We start from the raw sequence: 20,902 nt of genomic DNA, 5'->3' as shown, positions 1-20,902 counted from the left end.
AATTCCCAGCATCCCATAGGGTCCCCTGAGCACCGCCAGGAGTAATTCCTGAGTGCAGAGCCAGGAGTAACCCCTGTGCATCACCGGGTGTTACCCCCCCCCCAAAAAAAAGATCACAGAGACTTTAAGGATAGTTATTCAGGGCATCAACATTCAATAGGTAAAGAGCAGAGGCTGGTATTTCAAATAGCCTATCAGAAGGCACCTTTAAAAAGGTCCCTGGGGTGGGGGTGAGGAAATGTTGGGAGGGAAACTGGGGACACTGGTGCTGGGAAATGTACACTGGTGGAGGGATGGGTGTTGGAACACTGTATGACTGAAACCCAACATGAACAGCTTTGTATGGGTCTATCTCACAGTGATTCAATTAAAAAAAAATCTTTAAAAAGAGAAAAATGGTAAGGTCCCTGCCAGTTTCCAATTCTATTTTTCCCATGCTATCCTTATACTAAAAGACGCTAAACAGTCTTATACTATGTTTTCCTGTAAACAGTCTTATTCTGTGCTTTCCTGTAAGCAGTCTTATTCTGTCCTTTTCTGGCACACATTTGCAGCTGGCACATACTTGTCATCTATTCTTTTCTGCTATTCTATTCTTTCCCAGGTGCATATTTGCAAACACTGTGCATTCGGAGACCTAAATTATTTTACCAAGAGGCATATTTCATCCTTAGAGGTTTTTGTTTGAGGGATGAATTCCCACAGTCCCCTGGCCCTGGGGGAGTGATCCCTGAGCACCACAGAGCCAGGAGTTAAAAAAAAAAAAATTCCTCTCTCTGAGCCTTTTATTAGGAGCCAATGCATAAAAGCAAAGACTGAGAGAATGCATAGTTTCCCTAGTGGAGGCAGCTAATCAATGTATTTATGAATTCAATGAAGATAAGCCAGACATCCTCGAGAAAGGAATCCTCATAAATGAAGTCTTTTATAAACTTCAGGAAAGGAAAGCAAGAATCAAGTCCTAATCATGGCAAGTCTAAGATTCCCTGAGGTCAAAAATGGAAGAAAGGACTTAACCCACAGATGATGTTTTTAAGGTTGGTGGGCTAGAGTTAGCAAAGATTGCACAAATGTTCTATTGAGGAACAAAAACGGAAGTACCTAACTGTGTCACGTGATTCCTTCACAAACCAGGAAAACAACAGGAGGGCTAAATCTTAAATCTTTAAGACACAGAGAGCGAGTCTTTATAATTGAGAATTAGTCTGCATTTCTTTCTCCGTGGCTCTACCTGCATGCACACATGTAATGGAACGGTAGCTCCTGGGTATCTTATTAATTTAATTCAAGTTTGCGTCATTTTCCTTAACACAAACCTCGATTAGCTCCTTTTGAAACCTGTCCAGACAGTTCCGGCCCCCAGGGAGGCTCTTTCTCCATAAGCAGCCGTGTCCCCTGGGAGAAGTGAGATGTCCTTGGAGAAAGCAAGAGTCCTCAGGGTTTCATTTAAAGGCACACCTATTGGCAAATCTTTCCTTTTTTCAAACCTCTCAGGTTTCCAGAAGCTGGGGGTCTCTCCCCTGCTCTGCGATCATCCTGTGAGTCCCCTGACCATCAGGCGTCCCCTCGTGCTGAGGGGGACACATTCACACTCCTCTAATATGACTCATTCCCCAAGCCTGCACACTGTTCTCTAACATGTACATTCCTGTAGCACACACACACACACACACAGTCCCCGAGAGTACACACATTACCCCAACACACTCATTCCCTCCGCATGTATATACCTCCCGTGCATGCACACATTGCCAAACACACACATACACACTCCCCCAGCACACACCCTCTCCCAGCACACACACTCCCCCAGCACACACCCTCCCCCAGCACACACCCTCCCCCAGCACACACACAGCCCTCCAGCACCAACACCTCCCAGCAGGCCTGCTGGCAGATGCCCAGTTATGGGCAAGGTCTCTCCTTATTGGAGCCCAGAGAACACCAGGGAGCCAGAGCAGGGACTGCGGGCGAGAGCACTGAGAGCAGAGGTAGGAAAGAACAGTGCTGGGCCTGCTCGGGGCGCAGTGAGAGAGGAGGAGCAGGCCCTCTACAGCAGGGTGGAGCTGAGGGATGGAGGCCCAGGACGTTTCCCTGCTCCTTCGGTGGCTGAGGGATGCCTTTCTTCCCTCGGGTGCGCCCGTTCCTACTCGGACGGGCCTTTGGGTTGCTCCCTTTCTGCGCTGTGTTCAACCCGAGGCCACAGCGAGCTCGTCGAAAGTTTTCTCCTTTGTACAGGCTCCGAGGGAAGGCTGCTGGTCTAAGGTCATTCTCTCGTGGGCTTCTGAGACTCTCTGGCGTGGCCAGACCAATTTACATCCCCACAAGCTGTGCCTGAGGGTCCCTGGGGAGGCCGGACCTGATGATGTCCCCATCTGTGTGACTGGGCCCTGTCACAGTGCCACTCACTCTTCACTCTCCCACACCTGTGGAACCGCAGTCAGCAGAAGTGCTTCTTAGTTACTAGAAGATAATTGCTAAGGGGCCAGAGAGATGGCTCAGTGGGTAGGGCACATGCCTCGCACAGTAATACTGAGATGTAACCTGGGTGTGTGAAGATTTCTGTCACAGTGGTCAGATCCAGTTAGCTAGTATTTGGTGTTTCTGCCTCTTGCCCTGAAGAGGACGCCTCAGTTAAGGTGAGTGACTGAACCATGCGGATATGGTGTGGCTGCCACCTATGGCGTGGGGAGTTCTGTGTTCTAAAGCCCGCTGCTCTCCACACAGCCTCAATTTTATCGTGTCACCCTCTCCTCAGTGCCTGGGAAGAGCTTCTGCAGTGTTGCTTCCACTTGGCTGCCAGCCCTATGAACATCATCTCCTTGTTCCATGTGGCCTCTGTCCCTCTCTGCACTGTTCCTTGTTCCACGTGACTGCCACCCCTCTCTGCACCACCTCCTTGTTTCACGTGGCCTCTCCCTCTCTATACTGTCCCCTTGTTCCACATGGCCGCTGTCCCACTCTGCACCATCTGCTTGTTCCACATGGCCACCATCCCTCTCTGCACCATCTCCTTTAACCACATGTCCCCTGTTCCTCTCTGAACCCTCTCCTTGTTCCACGTGGCCTCTGTCCCTCTCTGCACCGTGTCTTTGTTCCACGTGGCCGCCACCCCTCTGTGCACATCTCCTTGTTTCTCTGCCACCCTCTGTGGGGATCTCCATCCCTTTTCCTGGTGGGCCCAGCCTGGCTGCATCTCCCGTTCACTGTGGCCGCCCCTGCTGTGAGTGCGTCCCGGCTCGACAGCCTCCAGGCATCTTGCAAATGAGATTTTTGGTTGGTTGGTTTGGGGGCCACACTCAGCGATGCTCAGGGCCTCCTCCCAGCAATTCCCAGGGAGTCATGGGGTACCGGGGCTTGAACCCATGCCTCCTGCAGGCAAAGCATCTGTTCCAGCTTGTTTGAGCCACCCTGAAGGTGAAGTTTTATAGACTGAAAGATCCTCTGCTTGGATCTCAGGCCATCATTAGCTCCTCACCCCCGTACCTCCTGGTGCCCGGCACCCTGTTCATGTCTGGAACCTTGACTCCCTCCCTCTGTACCCCCCGGGTTCATATTGTCTTTCACTAAGATCTTTTCTCTCCAGCCTGCATCTGGGGCTAATTTTAAATAGGACATCATTTAATTCTTGATTCCGCCTAGACCTCCCATAATGAGGCATCCTTAGTCTCAACCTAAAATCCAAGTTTAGATGTGTTTCTGCCCCAGGGAAAGCCCTTGTTTTTCATCCAGATTTTGCTCCTCCTCCTCCTCCTCCTCCTCCTCCTCCTCCTCCTCCTCCTCCTCCTCCTCCTCCTCCTCCTCCCTCCTCCTCCTCCTCCTCCTCCCTCCTCCTCCTCCTCCTCCTCCTCCTCCTCCTCCCTCCTCCTCCCTCCTCCTCCCTCCTCCCCACATTGTAATTCTTATTTAATTTTCTTTGCTGCAAAGAGAAATGCCTCCCCAGATCATCAGCCTTTTCGTTTGATCTGAGGATGCACCCTCAGACAGATAGGCAGGTTTCAGGTCCAAGTTCGTCTTCTGATTGTAAGCTGGGGAACAGGAAGTGAAGTGTTGGGAAGCGCGGTCGTTAGGCGCCAGGAAAGCTCGAGTCTGTTCTCCATGAACGTCAACCACCGCCCAAGACTCACCTCCTGATAATGTCACGCAGGCCAGATGGGTGCGCTCTGCACCCCGCCCCCACCAACATCTGCAGCCCTGTTTCCCATCTGAACCTATTTCAGGGGACCGGAGAGACAATACAACAGGTCTGGTGCTCGCCTAGCACACAGCTGGCCCAGGTTCAATCCCAGGCACCACGTAGGGTCTCTTGAGCCACACCATGAGCAATCCCTGAGCACAGAGCCAGGAATAAGCCCTGGGCCACTAGGTGTGGCCGAGAAAAAGAAAAAAAAGTGTTTTAATCTCTAAGAAATGAGAACTTTTTTTTTATCATGAGGTACAGTTATAGACTTACAAACTTTCGTGCTTATGTTTCAGTCATACAATGATCAAGTACCCATCCCTCCACCAGTGCCCATTCTCCACCACCAATGTTCCAAATATCCCTCCCGCCACCCCCACCCTTGCCTCTGTGGCAGGACATTCTCTTTTACTCTCTCTCTCCTTTTGGGTGTTGTGGTTTGCAATACAGGCATTAAGTGGCCATCATGTTCGGTCTATAGTCTACCTTCAGCCCGCCTCTCCCATCCCAAGCGGGCCCTCCAAACATACTTTACTTGGTGGTCCCTTCGAAATGAGAGCATCTTTAAAGTGGCTTTCATTAAGTTGTTCGGGACATCTCAGGATACTAGAAAACTGGTTTTACATGTGCATATTCATCCACACATGCAGAGTTTTAGCATGGCTGAAGGTCCATTTCCATATTTTTTCATCCAGTGCCGCTGTAGAGGACGTGAGCGAGGAAAGCTGGTATAACCGTGAATTAAAATGTCTCTGTAAAAATCCTGGGGGGCCTTTAAGGGTATCCATCTCAGAAGCAGTTTCTCTGGGAAACAGCCATTAGATCTTGGGGACGGGTGGGTGGGGCGGGATGGAGGGTCCCTGCAGCAGGGCCCCAGTGCTGAGCGGGAGGGTGGTTCTGACTCACCCTGCTCTCACGGGCAGGCCTTTCTGGGTTATGGGGGCTTTGGGTGGCTTTGGTGCACTTCGAAGTCCTCCCTCTGCACAGCTGCTGAGCAGAGACAAAGCTCCCTTCCCGCTCCCTACGACCTGGATTGGGGCATCTTTAAAGTGGCTTTGCGTCATGAGAACCCAGGATTGTCCATGTGACCCTGTTTGACGCCTCTCTCCTCCAGCTACGACAGTGAAGGGCGCCTCACCAATGTCACCTTCCCAACCGGCGTCGTCACCAACCTCCATGGGGACATGGACAAGGCCATCACGGTGGACCTGGAGTCGTCCAGCCACGAGGAGGACGTCAGCATCACTTCCAACTTGTCCTCCATTGATTCCTTCTACACCATGGTTCAAGGTAAATGCGCGGCCGGCAGCGGCGTGGGGAAAGGAGAAAAGGGGGTCCGGGTATTAGGGGGTAACGCCCTCCCTCTTTCAGACAAGCCAGAGAGGAAGCTCAAAACTGCTCGGGATGCTGGTGAAATGGTCCCACGTCTTCAGGGACTATTTGCTCGTGTTTCTTTCTTTAAAATCACGCAAAGCCAGCCTGGAGACCTCCCCCACCCCCATTTAATATAAACCGCCTCATCCCAGCTCTCCATCTGCATCTTCAGACCCTTGTCTTCCTCCGTTTTCCAGAACTTGTCACCTTCAGGTTGAGCATTTGAGGGGGCAGGGGGAAGGCCCTCCCTGAGGTCCACTGGTGAGTCAGGATTCGGTGTCTTACCCATATGCTACAGGCCTGTTCCATGATCTCTGAGCTCACCGACTCTGGCCATTTGTCCGTCCGTGCTGAAGCTCCCTGCCATTTGGCTTTGGGAAGGAATCTGGGACAGGCTTGTTGGTCACTGGGAGGACCTGGCCCCGAGAATAGTTTCTAACTCTGAAGCTTCTTAGACTCCAGATTGTTGCTTTTATGGATGCCATTTAGATCCGGTGACCTGTCCAGGCAACTGAAACTAGTGTCCCTCAATTCATTCCCTCCCCCGGGTTTCTGGGGTCTTCCAAAGTGTTTCCTCGAGGTACCTATGGTACGAAGGAGTTGGTGAGTCCAAATTACAGACTAGGTTCCTTTTCTTGGATGCCCGTTCAGGAGGAAAATCACCCTTTTTGTTTGTTTGTTTCATAATGTAAGTTATAGATAGTAACTCTGTCTCAGCTATCTTAAGGAAGGATCTAGAAATAGCGGGGAGGGGGAAGAGGCTCTTCTTAGGCTGTAGACGTCAGCCAGCCCTCCGAGTGTGCATGCTAGGCTCCCTGCAAAACATTTATAACACATTTCAGAGAACTTGGTCTGTTTTTTTTTTTTTCATTAAAAAATAGAGGTGGGGGAGGGTGACGAGTAGAGAGGAGAGAGAAAGGAAAAGAAAAGTCCATTGAATGGAAGACTGTTTTAAAATTTACCCAAACCTGTTTCCCAATGAAATGCTAGAAATAGCTATCTTAATTGCCTTCCAAATAGAGCTCAGGGAGTGATTTAGAAAAGTGTTGGTTTTATTTCTTGTATTGAGGGACCCCGGGCTTCCATGAGGATAAGTGCTGATAGGATTTAGGGGTGCAGTGCTACTCCACGCCCACCACCAATATCCCTGACCATCATCCATGCCCCCTGCGTGACAGCCACCCTCACGCCCGACTTTCTTCTCTCTGTGTTCGTTTTTCCAGACCAGTTAAGAAACAGCTACCAGATCGGTTACGACGGCTCCCTGAGAATCATCTATGCCAGTGGGCTGGACTCTCACTACCAAACCGAGCCCCACGTGCTGGCCGGCACTGCCAACCCCACCGTGGCCAAACGGAACATGACGCTCCCCGGTGAGAACGGGCAGAATTTGGTGGAGTGGAGGTTCCGCAAGGAGCAGGCCCAGGGAAAGGTCAACGTCTTCGGGCGCAAACTCAGGGTGAGTCGGGGTTCGAGGGGAGCATGGCTGCAGGGTCGTGTTACAAATAAATCCTCCCCTGGGAATTGCACGTCAGAGACCCCACATCCCCTCCACCCCCCTGCACATCCCTGGGCTCTTGCTTGACTATTCTCTTACTAGGAACTGTCCACTTTCCTCTCCCTGCTTGATTAGGAGCTGTGCCTCCTGACGAGGGCGGTGCAGGCAGCCGGAATTGGCTTAATTCTGGGAAGGTTCCAGTCCAAAGTCATAAGTCTGAAAGTAAGATGGGTTGGCCAGGTCTTTGCAGTCTCTGTAACTGTATTTGTCAAGTAACCGTTCTGGGTTCTTGGAAGGGAAAAAAAAAAAAAAAAACACACACACACAGTTCAGAGTCTAACTTTTATCTCTTAACCTCGAATGGGAAATCCACACAAGTGATTTATTTTAGGGAGAGGGGTGTGTGTGTGTCTGTGTGTCTGTGTCTGTGTCAGTATCTGTGCATCTGTCTGTATTTCTTCCTCTTGCACCCTGTATTTACAAGCTCTTTGTTAAAGGCGACATAAATCAAGCCCTAAGGCACAGGTTACAAGAACCCACTCAGAGGGCTGTCAATGGAACCTGATTCATTCTTTGTATTAGTAAATAGACTTTAGTTTCTTCAGATAAATGTAAGCATGGTTAACAGGACTTCCCTTACCATGCTTTGCTCAATTTTTTTCTTTTTTTTGCTTAAAGTCAAGAGAACCAAAAATGTAACAATCCTTCCCACCCTTTGCTCTGCACCCTTGATTCTTCGCACCCCCCAAGGAGTCGAGTTCGAGTCATGAAAACAGGTCCACATCTGCACCTTCATGATCTCTCAGGGTGACGAATAACTACTATGCTTTGGCCTTTTAAAAATTTTAGAAATGTCAAGCCCCTGGCCAACCCAGATTCAATACCCAGCATCCCACATGGTCCCCCAAGGTCACCAGGAGTGATTCTTGAGTGCAGAGCCAGGAATAACCCCCTGAGCTCCAGTGTGTGGGGGCCTCCCCCCCCAAAAAAATTCTAAAAATTGGAAAGGGAAATAACAAGAAATTGTGCAGAACCAGTGGTGCCTGTGACCAACCCCGAGAGCCCGGTCAGGTGCCAGCCCAGCCAGGGGTCCTGGGACCTCTCTGGCACTGCAGAGCCCAAGCACCACCCATCCCCTTGCCCAGTAGGCTGAGCCATAGCCTCATGGGCCAAGAATTACTAGCAAGGGACCCCAGAGCCCCTGAGCACTGCTTGAGTCTCCCTCCCCACTCTAGAAAAGCAGCAGTGCCGAGAATAGACGGTAAATTGCAGGTCCCATCCTGATTCTGTTGCAGGCAGTTATTTGGGAGTCAAAACTTCTGGTCGTCTGAACACCCCACATCCCCGTAGCCTGATCTGGGTGTTGGTGAGGAGCTCTAAGAGGCAGCAGTGGAGGGGGCGGGGGGAGGCCTCAGGGACAGGGAGAAGAAGAACCAGCCCCACAGGAACAAGAGGGAAGACCTTTAGGGCTGAAGGTCAAGGGCTGGACAAGCAAGGACTCCAGAACTCTGGCCAAGGAATCAGCAGCTGCCTGGTGTCTGCTGCACCTCCTGATCTTTCCGAAACAAGGAACCTTTCCCCGAAGCTCCATCCAAACAAGGAACCTTTCCCCAAAGCTGGATTCCCCCAGGGCTTACTTCTGTCATTCCCTATCCCAGAGATGTCTCTCTCTCTCTCTCTCTCTCTCTCTCTCTCTCTCTCTCTCTCTCTCTCTCACACTCACACACACACACACACACACACACACACACGTGCTTTACACAATACCCAATCACAACCATTCACCATATCAATAAAAGAAAAGATAAACTCGATATGATCATGTCAATAGATACAGAGATAGTGTTGGACAAGATCCAGCACCCGTTCATGATTAAAAAAAAAAAAACTGTCAACAAAAAGGGAGTTGAAGGAACTTTCCTCAATATATAGTCAAAGCCATCTAGCACACTCAGACCCATTCCTGGCACAGGATTTTCTTCACCGAAAGATGTACACGTACTGCTTCTCATTCAGTGCCAAGGAGCCAATTTTTTTTTTAAAAAAAAGAGGTCCTGAAAGTGATACATCCACCCTGGCATTCAGTGATACTGCCCTCTAAGGAAATCTGTCAAAAAGAGGAAAACAAAATAAGATGAGAAATGTGGGTTCTGCATTTCTTGGGGCTGTACTTGGGTTTTTATTGAGATGCCATTGGCAGGGAAAACATTTGTTTCAGCTACCCAGCATCAGGACCGCATCTGTTATACTTTGAGATGATCGCCAAGTAAATCTAGCTGTTAATCTGGCCGCAGAGTTGCAGACTCTTGCCCTACTGGTGAGAATGTTTAGGATGTGCTAGCATAGCCGTGCTTAGAAGTACATTGTCCTGTGGTTGGTAACACCCTACCGTCATTCAGGTCCCACGTGTCCCTAATTGCAGACTGAACTCCTGCCCCTTCTGACCTCTATACCCATTTTACCCACCCCACTCCCAACCCACTTCCAGCAAACACCAGTCTTTGTTTGGGGATTTGGTGTTTCGGTTGGTGGGTCTATACCCAGCAGTGCTCAGGGATTACTCTTGGCTCTGTGCTCAGGGATCACTCCTAGTGGATCTTAGGGGGGGAGGGGTGCTGGGGATCAAACCCGGGTTGGCCATATTCAAGGCAAATCCCCTCTGTGCTGTACTGTTACTCCAACCCTTCTAGTCTGTTCTTTGATGTTGCTTTAGATTCTGCCTATACAATGCAGTGTTGGTCATCTTCTGACTTCTTTCACTTCGCCTAATGTCTTCAGGCCTTGCCGTGTTGTTACAAATGTCAAGGTTTCCTTTTTGATGACTGAGTAATATTCCACCACACACGTGATGATACTATGACATGTGTAACAGAATAAATCACACACCTACACCATAACTGCTTTATAATTCATCCAAGAGTAGATTCCCTCAGCTGTTTCTGTGCCTTGCTATGGTATGTAGCACTACAAGTAATATGACATGGCAGAGTTAGTGGTTTCATTTCCCCAGTGACATGCCCAGATATGGAACCACTAGGTTATCATGTGGTTCTGTTTTAAATGCTTTGAGGAACCTCCGTCCTCTCTTCCATAACGGTAAACCAGCGTACACTCTCACTAGTAATATCCAAGAGTGCCCCTTCGCTTGCCCCAAACCTGTTACTTTGCCAGTTTTTGATACTAGTTCTTCTTGTAGAGGCAAAGTGTTCTGTCAGTGTCCTTTTGATTTTCATGCCCCTGGCATTTAGTGATGTTAGGCATGTTCCTATTAGCCATTGTTTTTTAAATGAGTCACTTGGATTTTTTTGCAGTTGAATTGTGCGGGTGCTTTTCATATGTTGAACATTCACCCATTAATGACATAAGCATGCTTCATGTTTCCTTCTATTTAGTAGATTCTTTTCCGTCTGTTAGGGTTTCTGTTGTTGTCAGCAGCTTTTGGCTTTGACACTAGTCCTGAAAAGTTCCCCGCCTGCCTTTCTGCCCTTTTCCCTTCACTCCACTAGTCCCACCTATTTTGCTTTGGTTCTTAAATTAAGAAAGAAGCAACACTTTATTATCAACATAAAAAAAATTTTTTTTTGCTTTTTGGGTCACACCTGGTGATGCACAGGGGTTACTCCTGGCTCTGCACTCAGGAATCACTCCTGGCAGTGCTCAGGGGACCATATGAGATGCTGGGAATCGAACCCGGGTCGGTCGCGTGCAAGGCAAACACCCTACCCGCTGTGCTATTGCTCCAGCCCCTATCAACCTAAAAATTAAGGAACTTATCATCCACATTTTCTTCCAGTAGTTTTCAAGGTCTTACGTCCACATCCTCACCGGTTCTGAGTTAGTTTTTGTATCTGGTTCTACAACAGTGCACCAACTTCATATATGCCCAGGACTAGAATAGAAAGAGCTATAGATGAATCTGGAAACATGGAAGGCATTTCCTGGGAAACAGTGGATTAATGGGAGAGAGGTGTACAAAATAATAATCAGAAACTTAAATCTTAATAGAGAGCACAGTCAAAGACAGTTGCATGCATCATCATGGTTCATCTTTATCTTGTGATATGTTTAAAAATTACTTATTTTTATCAGTGCTGGACTTGGAAACCAGCCTCTAATGGGTAAAAAAAAGGGAATATGTTTTAATAATAAAATTTATCAGCTGAGTTTGCCCAGATTTCAGATGTTTCAAGGCAAATTAAGCAATTTTTAAAAGGAATTTTCCAAGTTTTGGAAAGCAGAAGGATTGAAAGGCCTCCATGGCTGTGATTTTTTTTTTTAATGAATCACCGTGAGGTACAGTTACAGACTTTCGTGATTACATTTCAGTCATGCAATGATCAAGTACCCATCCCTTCTCCAGTGCCCATTCTCCACTACCAATGTTTCCAGTATCCCTCCTGCCACCCCACCCCTTCCCACCCCCTGCCTCTGCGGCAAGCCCTTTCCCTCTTACTCTCTGTCTCCTTTTGGGTGTTATGGTTTGCAATACAGGTACTAAGCGGCCATCATGTTTGGTCCATAGTCTGTTTTCAGCACGCATTTCCCATCCGGAGCGATTCCCTCCAACCATCATTGACTTAGTGGTTCCTTCTCCATCCCAGCTGCCTTTCCCCCTGCACGTGAGATGGGCTTCCAAGCCATGGAGCAATCATCCTGGCCCTTATCTCTACTATCCTGGGTATTAGTCTCCCATTATGTTACTTTATATTACACAAATGAGTGCGGTCCTTCTATGTCTGTCCCTCTCTCTGTGACTCATTTTACTTAGTGTGATGCTCTCCACATCCATCCATTATGTGCAGAGTTCATGATTCCATCTTTCCTAACAGCTGCATAGGATGGAGCTTTGGGGCTCGTCATGCAGCTCGCGTTGGCGTGGTGGCCCGTTTCTCTCCGCCACCTGTGGCGTGGGCCCCAAGTGGGCTGGTCCAGTGCAGTGGGCACAGGCAGACACGTAGCAGTGTGACTTCACGGTCTGCAGAAAGCCGGTGGTCTGACGGGCCCAGATGGAACTTGGGAGATTGTCCCCTGGCTTCCTGGCGATGTCACAGCCGTGCTCCCCCCGGAGCGTCCCCTCAGAGTGAAGATAATCCTGTCGTGCTTTGTGCCACATGGAGGCATCATTGAGTGTGTTACTGCTTTAGGTTCTGGAGCTTTCCAAACCCAAGTGGTAACGGACCCCCTCCTGCCATCAGGGTGCATGATTCATTGCTGTCCCATCTCTGAAAGTGGGAGCTTCCGTGTATGCTTCTGAGGAGGCCTGTGCCACCCCCTCAGTGGGGTCTCGAGGGGCTGATCTCCGATCCAGACCCCTCTGAGTTCATTTGGATACAGCTGGAGGGAACGTAATGATCTCGTGTTCATTGATAGGTTCGGGGGTCTTTCTGGGGATGGGTTGTCTGAGGCAGTGGCTCAGGATCTACTCTTAGCTCAGTGGATCACTCCCAGCAGGCCTCAGGAGACTACTCAAGAATCAAAGGGCCTCCTGCATGCTGCATGCAAAGCAAGCTCTCGGCTCTCTTCTTTGGCCCTGACCTGGTCATTCCTTTATAAGGATATTATCTATTTGAAGGCAACTGGTGTGCAACAATGCTGGTGCTTTAGGACTCTTACCCTAAAAATAATAATGATGGTAGGGATCATAAAGGTTGTTCCCTGGGTTCTATCCCAGGCTCCACCTGGCCGCAGCACTTCTGGGCAGGACCCCTGATCTCAGTGTCCCAGAGAGAGACGTGGCTCTGGTTGCTAGCCTTGGTTGACAGCGTTGGAAGTCAAGTGTGGGGAAAGATAGAAAAACCAAAGCTCTGTTGATCTCTTGGGATGTTCCGAGTGCTGCGTTGTGGCAGCCGGAGGGCCTGGGAACAGGAAGAAGGAGCAGGTCGAGCCCCGTGTGGGAGAGGACGTGTGTGTCCGATTCTTTCCTCGTTGCTTGGGTTCAAGGCTGCAAGAAAGGAAGGGAGGAAGGGAGGAGGCCTCGTCCTCAGCAGCTGCCAGGATGTGGACTGGCGACGTTGGCACTGGGAGCCAGATGTTTGGCCTCCCCCTGATTCCAGATGTTCCCGTGGGGCCACTGGTGTCCGTGGTGGCTCAGACGGCAGGATAGATGCGTGTGGTTTTCACATGGTCCCGTAGCTGCCTTCACAAGCCAAGGCCCCCAGCGAGGGCCCGGGGGTGCGGGGTGCAGATCCTGAAAAGGAAGTTCCCCGCCTGCCTTTCTGCCCTTTCCCCTTCACTCCCCAAATAATTAGGTCCCTCTGCCATCCAGATTTTTTCTGCTCTTCCCAGAGGAAAGAGAGCAGAGAGAGAGACAGAGGCAGCAGGATAGCAGAGAGAGGGGAGGAGAGAGAGAGAGGGAGAGAGGGGAAGAGAGAGGGTGTGTGTGAGAGAGAGGGAGGAAGGAGAGAGAGGAAGATATGGAGGGAGAGAGGGAGAGAGAGGGAGGGAGAGAGTATGAGCAGGGGGGAAGAAGGGGGGAAAGAGAGAGGGGGAGAGAGAGAGCAATGAAGCTGGCAGGGCAGCTGAGAAGTACAAAATCAGAGTGAGTGAACACAAAGTTCAATGCCAGCAGGTGGGCTGACGGAGCCACACAGACCTTGGCAGTGCCACCCTGCCTGGCGCCTGCTCAGAGCTTAGAAGCACAGGGTAAAACTAAACGTTCAGAGGCGTCACCCACACACACACACATACACACACACACACTCACACACACCTTTAAATCACATTCTGAGAAGCACAAGCGCTCTGGAAGTCCATTCCAACTGTGTGAAGGCCAGAGAGATAGTGCAGGGGGTAAGGTGCTAGCCTGGCACATGGCTGAACCCAGTTGGATATCCAGTATCACACGGGGTCCCCTGAGCCCCGCCCAGGAGTCTTTCCTGAGCACAGAGCCAGGAGTAAATCCTGAGCACCGCTGGCTGTAGCCCCCAAACTTAAGAAGTAATTAAATAAGAGTTTGCAGTGCCTTCCTCAGGCACCAAGAGTGCCTCACAGATGGAGGCCGAGGGCCTGGAGACCGCCCGTCCTGTGCGGGGTCCATTCGCCCCAGCTCCTGTCCTTCTGCAGGCGTCTTGGGCGCAGGGTTTGGTGTGGGCTGGTTAGTGCCTTCCCGGGGTGCCAGGGCCTCCAGCAGACCTGCACACATTGAGTTTCGCCACGTGCCCCCCGGAGGAGGCAGCAGCTCACCCGAAGGAAGTGGAGGCGGGGAAAGCCTCCAGCTGCCCGCTCCGAGCTCAGTGAGAGCCGCGGCAAGCTTGCAGGTGGACGCGGCAGGTTCCCACGCTCGGCCAGCCCCCCTCGTGCTCCGAGACCCAGCCCGGGTAGAGCTCAGCGCTGGAGGCCGGAGGCTATACCCCCAGCAGGCCCACACATGGGCACCACGTATGCCCCCAACACCCACACACACACACACACAGACTTTCCAGCCCTGGAATGCCGTGGGCTGTTTCCCCCACACCAGCTGGGTCTGGGGGGAAATTGCTAAGTACTTAAGGACTCAGCAGTGCTCACCTTCTGAGAATCCTCTCAGTGACTGCTGCTTTGCTTCTAGCATCACTGCGCTTATAAGACACAAACTTATTTTCAGCTCAGTTTAAATTCCTGCCTTTCCATGTGATTCTGAAATGGAGGGGAGGGTGTGTGTGTGTGTGTGTGTGTGTGTGTGTGTGTGTGTGTGTGTGTAGGGGGCGGCTATAAGTAATCAGACCTCTCTGTTTTGAAGGTTCTCAGTAGAAGGACACAGCCATGTTTAATTCTTTGGTTTTGGACCACATCCAGGTGTGCTCCGGGCTTGCCTCTGGCTCTCTGCCCAGGGCTTATTCCTGGTGAGGCTTGGGGGACCCTACGGGATGCTGGGGATCAAACCTGGATTGGGGGGCTGGAGCAATAGCACAACGGGGAGGGCATTTGCCTTGCACGCAGCCGACCCAGGTTCGATTCCCAGCATCCCACATGGTCCCCTGAGCACCGCCAGGGGTAATTCCTGAGTGCAGAGCCAGGTGTGGCCCCTGTGCATCGCCGGGTGTGACCCAAAAAGCAAAAAAAAAAAAAAAACCCGGATTGGCTGCTTGGCTGCATGCAAGGCCAAGTCCCTCCCTGCCGTCCTATGGCTCCAGCCCCCAGCCACATCGAACATTTCTTTTCTTGCAGTCCAGGGGATCAAGCCCAGGGTGTCACACATGAGGCCCAGGAGCTCCCACCGCAGAGCCCCAGCCCTGTGGGGAATTTCTCCCACACCAGGGGCCGGAGAGAGTCCGGGAGTTAGGAGCTCGCTGGCCTTGCACATTGTCTGTCACCTGCAGCACCTGCGCCCCCAAGCATGGCCCACTGGGGGTGGCCACGCAGGCCCCCAGCTCTGCTGGGCTAGTGCAGGTCCCAGCTACTCCATACCCCCGAGCTGCCAGCCCATGATGGAGAATCTCCAGGAGGGACCCGAGGGCCTCCTAAGCTTGGCTTGGAAGCCCCCCACCACACACACACACACACACACACACACACACACGCACTTTGAAGTTCTGGTAGTTCACACACACACACACACACACATACCTTGCAGTTCTGGTAGTTTACACACATACACACATGCACTTTGCAGTTCTGGTATTTCACACACACACACACACTTTGCAGTTCTGGTAGTTCACACACACACACATACTTTGCAGTTCTGGTAGTTCACACACATATACACATGCACTTTGCAGTTCTGGTAGTTCACACACACACACACACACTTTGCAGTTCTGGTAGTTCACACACACACATACCTTGCAGTTCTGGTAGTTCACACACATATATATACACACGCACTTTGCAGTTCTGCTAGTTCACACACACACACATACTTTGCAGTTCTGGTAGTTCACACACACACATACTTTGCAGTTCTGGTAGTTCACACACATACACTTTGCAGTTCTGGTAGTTCACACACATGCACACACACATGCACACACACACACGCACTTTGCAGTTCTGGTAGTTCACACACACACACACATGCACACACGCACACACACACACACACACACACGCACTTTGCAGTTCTGGTAGTTCACAAGTCCGTCCATCTGTTCCAGCGGAGGACTGTGGTCTTGCTTGCAGGGGTCCCAATACCCCAGAGAAGAGTCACCAGCACTTGCTGTGTATGCCTTGGCCCCCCACCAGCCCTCCCCCTGTGCGGTCCATGATGCTGGACCGTGGCCCTGAGCCAGGGCGGCCCTTATAGAAGCACGATGCCCCCGCTTCCCTGCTGGGCACTGGGGCCAGGCCGGTTAACCAGGCGACAGCTGAGGCAGGGAGGCGGCTGGGGAAATGGCTCTATTTCAGCCCTGGGCTTAAAAGCAGGGCTGGTGTTGGTAACCTCCCGCTATTTAAGCCCATTAATAATTCACGCTAATGTGGGGTCCACCTTCTCCTTAACTGCTCTTCAAAGGGGCTCGCATCGCACTGTTCCGTTTAATGGCCCTGTGATTAATCCGCTCAGCGGTTATTTTGCAGGCCTGATTGGGGGAGGGGCTCCGAGCACTTTATGGGGGGCATTGGCCACCACCTCCCTGGCTTCTCCCCAAACCTGCAGGCAGATCCCCTTTTGGAATTCCTTTTTTTATCTTATTTTTTTTTTAATTTTTCCTGATCCATGGCTTAGGTTTCCAAACTTTAATTGCAAAGGTTTTGAAGTTGTGCCAGGTGGGTCTTTCTGCTTAATGAAACCTTTTAAAAGCGCAGTTGATCTACCGCCTTGCGCTTGAACCCAAGAAGTTGCTAAATTAATTTGCTGACAAGGAGAATCCATCATCGTAAGTGGGGAGAGACGAGAGCGGGGTGGGGAGGGGGGCAGGAGAGGCACGAGGGGCCTCTCCCGGGCCCCTAACGGGCCTTGTCTCGGCCACGGGTGGCCGTCCTCACAGGTGAACGGCCGGAACCTCCTTTCCGTCGACTTCGATCGCACCACCAAGACGGAAAAGATCTACGATGACCACCGGAAGTTCCTCCTGAGGATCGCCTACGACACCTCAGGCCACCCGACACTCTGGCTGCCCAGCAGCAAACTGATGGCCGTCAACGTCACCTACTCCTCCACGGGCCAGATAGCAAGCATCCAGCGCGGGACCACCAGCGAGAAAGTAGACTACGACAGCCAGGGCAGAATTGTGTCTCGGGTCTTCGCTGACGGCAAGACGTGGAGCTACACTTACCTGGAGAAGGTGAACCAGGCTTGCTGGGGTAGAACGGGGGTTGGGAGGGCTGGGGGGCGGGCAGGGGAAGAAGACGCTTGCCGAGCCGGGGCCAGTAGCTCGCACCATCGGTGGACCCTTGAGCAGATCGGAGGCCACCCCCAAATAGAGAAGGTGACTCCCCATCACTGTCTCAGTGTGACCTCCTCCCCACCCCCCAAACACACACACACACACACACACACACACACACACACACACACACACACCCCAAGAAATAGGGAATGGGGCTGGAGTGGTAACACAGCAAGTAGGGCATTGCCTTTCACGTGGCTGACCTGGGTTCGATTCCTAGAATCCTTTATGGTCCACCAGCACCACCAGGAGTAATTCCTGAGTGCATGAGCCAAGAGTAACCCCTGTGCATCGCTGGGTGTGACCCGAAAAGCAAAAAAAAAAAAAAAAATAGGGAAGCCATCCTCTGGTTTCTCTCCAGATTGTATGACTCTGCATGCAGAGGGTGAAAGTAAGGAAGTGGTGACACCTTCAGCCATCACAGGGACTCCCAGGGAGCAGAAGAGGAGGAGGAGGAGGAAGTGGAGAAGGAGGAGGAGGAGGCAACAGAGGTGTGTGAGCGAGCTCCATTTATTCTCGGAGTTCTGATCCATCAGGCCCCAATGGTGAATTCCTGCGCTAGCCAAGGAGTGTCCCCTTCGCTAAATTCTTCTCTCTGAGACCCTGTGCCATGAAGGATGCTGGGAACAAACGGGCACTGACAGCTGTCCACCTGCCAGGCTAATCCATGACCACAAGTGCAGATGAGCTTGTACGTGGTCGGTGAGAGGTTTCCCAGCCAGCTCCAGCACTTCAGGAAGAGCCCAGCCTGGCAGGGGTGAGGTGAGGAGGGGAAGGGAGGCGAGGACACCGAGGGGTCGAAGGAACCCGGAAAAGCCCTGCGGTCCTGCAGGAGTGACCTGACAGGTTGTTTTCTCTCTGTAGCTACACTTTGGCTGCAACTCCTTTCTTCCACCCTCTGCTTCCCATGCCCGTGCTTCAGAATGCTATACAGGACAAGAGATAGCACAGACCCGGGTTCGATTCCTGGCCCCACAGGGTCCCTGGAGCATTGCCAAGTGCAGCCCTGGAGGCCTCCATCACCGTGGGGCCTGGCACCACCTCCTTGGATCCTTGGATTAAGCCATCTGTCCTGCTGGGCTGAGAGTCCCCAGTGGGGGATCCCCCAGGGCTCCCATGTAGCACCCTTCCCTCAAAAAAAAAATTTTTTTTTTTTTGCTTTTTGGGTCACACCCACCCAGTGATGCGCAGGGGTTACTCCTGGCTCTGCACTCAGAAATTACTCTTGAAGGTGCTAAAGGGATCATAGGGGATGCTGGAAATCGAACCCAGGTCAACCGCATGCAAGGATAGCCCTACCCACTGTGCTATCACTCCAGCCCCCTAAAAAAGTATATTTTTAAAAAAAAAAAATTCTTTTTTTTTTGCTATTTGGGTCACAACTGGCGATACACAGAGGTTACTTACTCCTGGCTCTACACTCAGGAATTACTCCTGGCAGTGCTCGGGGGACCCTATGGGATGCTGGGAATTGAACCCAGGTTTGGCCGTGTGTAAGGCAAACGCCCTACCTGCTGTGCTATGGCTCCAGCCCCTGTTGAAAAATTTAAAGAAAAAAAAAAACTACCTAGCACAGAAAGCGCTAAAACTGCTTCACCAGCGTGCCACATGCCCCAGCCTTTCTCAGTGGTCGCCCAGATCCCAAATTCTCTGTCCCCAAATTGACTGAGGGGGCTAGAGCCCAGGCAGTGCATGCTGGGGACTGCCCAGCATGATGTGGTCCTCAGCTTCCTGCCCAGGGTGACGATCCCTCCCCACCCAGCACTTTGTACCAACATGGCCCAAAAACTACTCAGGTGGACCTGCCAGCCTACCCCAAGCCAGCCAGGGCTTGGGGGCCCCCATCCCTCCTCGTTCATCCCCTAGATTCCTCGTAAACGTTGCCTATCTGGCTTCAGGACTGACCTAACATTTGTGGGGGATCAATCTAGTAACGGAATATCTCTCCCGTGTCTCCTGCAAGCAGGGCTTGTTTCGGGGAAGGGCAAGGGGCAAGGGGCGTGTTTGGGTCTTTTTTTTTTTTTCACTTCTTAGCTTCGTCCTCCTTAAGGACTAAGCATCATAGGTAGCCCAAATGCCATTCTGAGGGCTCTTCTTTAAGGGCGTTTGCAGCAATTCTTCCATGGGTGTTGGTCCAGCCCCATCGGTTGATGCGGAGGCTCGACACGCCCCTTGACCCCGTTTCATGTCTCCCCCTCATGAAACGGTGAATGCTGCGCTCCTCCCTGCAGTACTCTGGAAATGCAATCATGATGTGTGGGGCTTTCGTATCAAATGAGGAGGAGAACGACCAGAGGAGGAGGAGGGCGGGGGGTGGGGGGGAGCCACGTGACTGAACCATTGCTAATTATGGCTGGGATTGTGTTTCCCACATGCTGTTTTCTCCCTGAAACACTGTCTTTGAGGTAACTTAGCTTGAATCCAGGTGCTGGCTGATTCCCCCAACCCCCCGCCACACACACACACACACACACACACACACACACACACACACACACACACACACACACACATCCAAAGTCTGCTGAATGCCTGAGAAAGCGGGACAGGACATGACAAGATAGATAGCTCGGTAGGACTTTGAGCATCATGGTATGGCCTCTCCCAGTTAGTAATCCCCACAGACCGGGCCAGGAATTGCCTCTCTGTGGAACCAAGAAGAATGTCGGGGTCCGAGAGATAGCACAGTGGGTTGGAGATTGGCCTTACTCATGGCAAACCGGACTCCCATCCTCAACACCCCAGATGGTCTCTGAGATGCTGAGGAGTGAGCAGTGCCAGGTGTGACACCCCAGCCAACATCTCCCCCCCCCCCGAAAATAATACCCAACCGGGGGCTGGAGCTATAGTATAGCAGGTAGGGCATTTGGCTTGCATACGGCTAACCTAGGTTCGATCCCCAGCATCCCATAGGGTCCCCTGAGCACCGCTAGGAGTAATTGCTGAGTGCAAAGCCAGGAGTAGCTCCTGAGCATCGCTAGGTGTGACCCAAAAAGCAAAAAAAAAAAAAAAATACCCAAGGTCAAAATGAAAACTACCTTCTCTGACATGCTGTTTTCACCTCTTCCTGGTTGGGAGATCAGTGCTGGGTTGTTGTTGGTTCTTTTTCCACTTTTTAGCTTCGTAGTCCTTAAGGTGGGTAGCCCAGAAGCCATTCTGAGAGCTCTTCAGGCCCTAATCAGATTCAGGGCTCACCGAAGGAAATATTTCTTTTTTTTTTTCTTTTTTTTTCTTTTTTTTTTTCTTTTTGGGTCACACCCAGCGATGCTCAGGGGTTACTCCTGGCTTTGCACTCAGGAATTACTCCTGGCGGTGCTTGGGGGACCATATGGGATGCCGGGTTTTGAACCCGGGTCGGCCGAGTGCAAGGCAAACGCCCTACCCGCTGTGCTATCGCTCCGGCCCCAGAAATATTTCTTTTAAGTAGGTTTATCATTACACATGCCAGGAAGAAATTTTAAAAATAAAAAGAATAAAAGGCAAGAAAAACCTCTGCCAGACCTGCATTTCCTTTAAGGGCATTTGCAACTCACTGGCTGACCC

At 51.3% G+C, this 20,902-nt stretch overlaps 1 protein-coding gene across 6 annotated transcripts in view; it reads left to right on the top strand.

Annotated features, from left to right (window-relative positions):
- The window catches only part of TENM3 (teneurin transmembrane protein 3), a 1,301,134-nt gene that overhangs the window by 1,268,264 nt on the left and 11,968 nt on the right, over positions 1 to 20,902 (top strand). For all 6 annotated transcript variants that reach the window (XM_055131945.1, XM_055131963.1, XM_055131957.1 and 3 more), the window contains 3 exons: positions 5,295 to 5,470; positions 6,778 to 7,013; positions 16,958 to 17,254. In XM_055131945.1, the coding sequence (XP_054987920.1) occupies positions 5,295 to 5,470; positions 6,778 to 7,013; positions 16,958 to 17,254 (709 nt within the window). The remainder of the gene's footprint in view (positions 1 to 5,294; positions 5,471 to 6,777; positions 7,014 to 16,957; positions 17,255 to 20,902) is intronic.

Source organism: Sorex araneus, chromosome 1 (genome assembly GCF_027595985.1).
Source record: "Sorex araneus isolate mSorAra2 chromosome 1, mSorAra2.pri, whole genome shotgun sequence".
NCBI classification, from domain to species: domain Eukaryota; kingdom Metazoa; phylum Chordata; class Mammalia; order Eulipotyphla; family Soricidae; genus Sorex; species Sorex araneus.
Note: the sequence above shows the minus strand (reverse complement) of the source record. Positions and strands in the feature narration are given on the sequence as shown.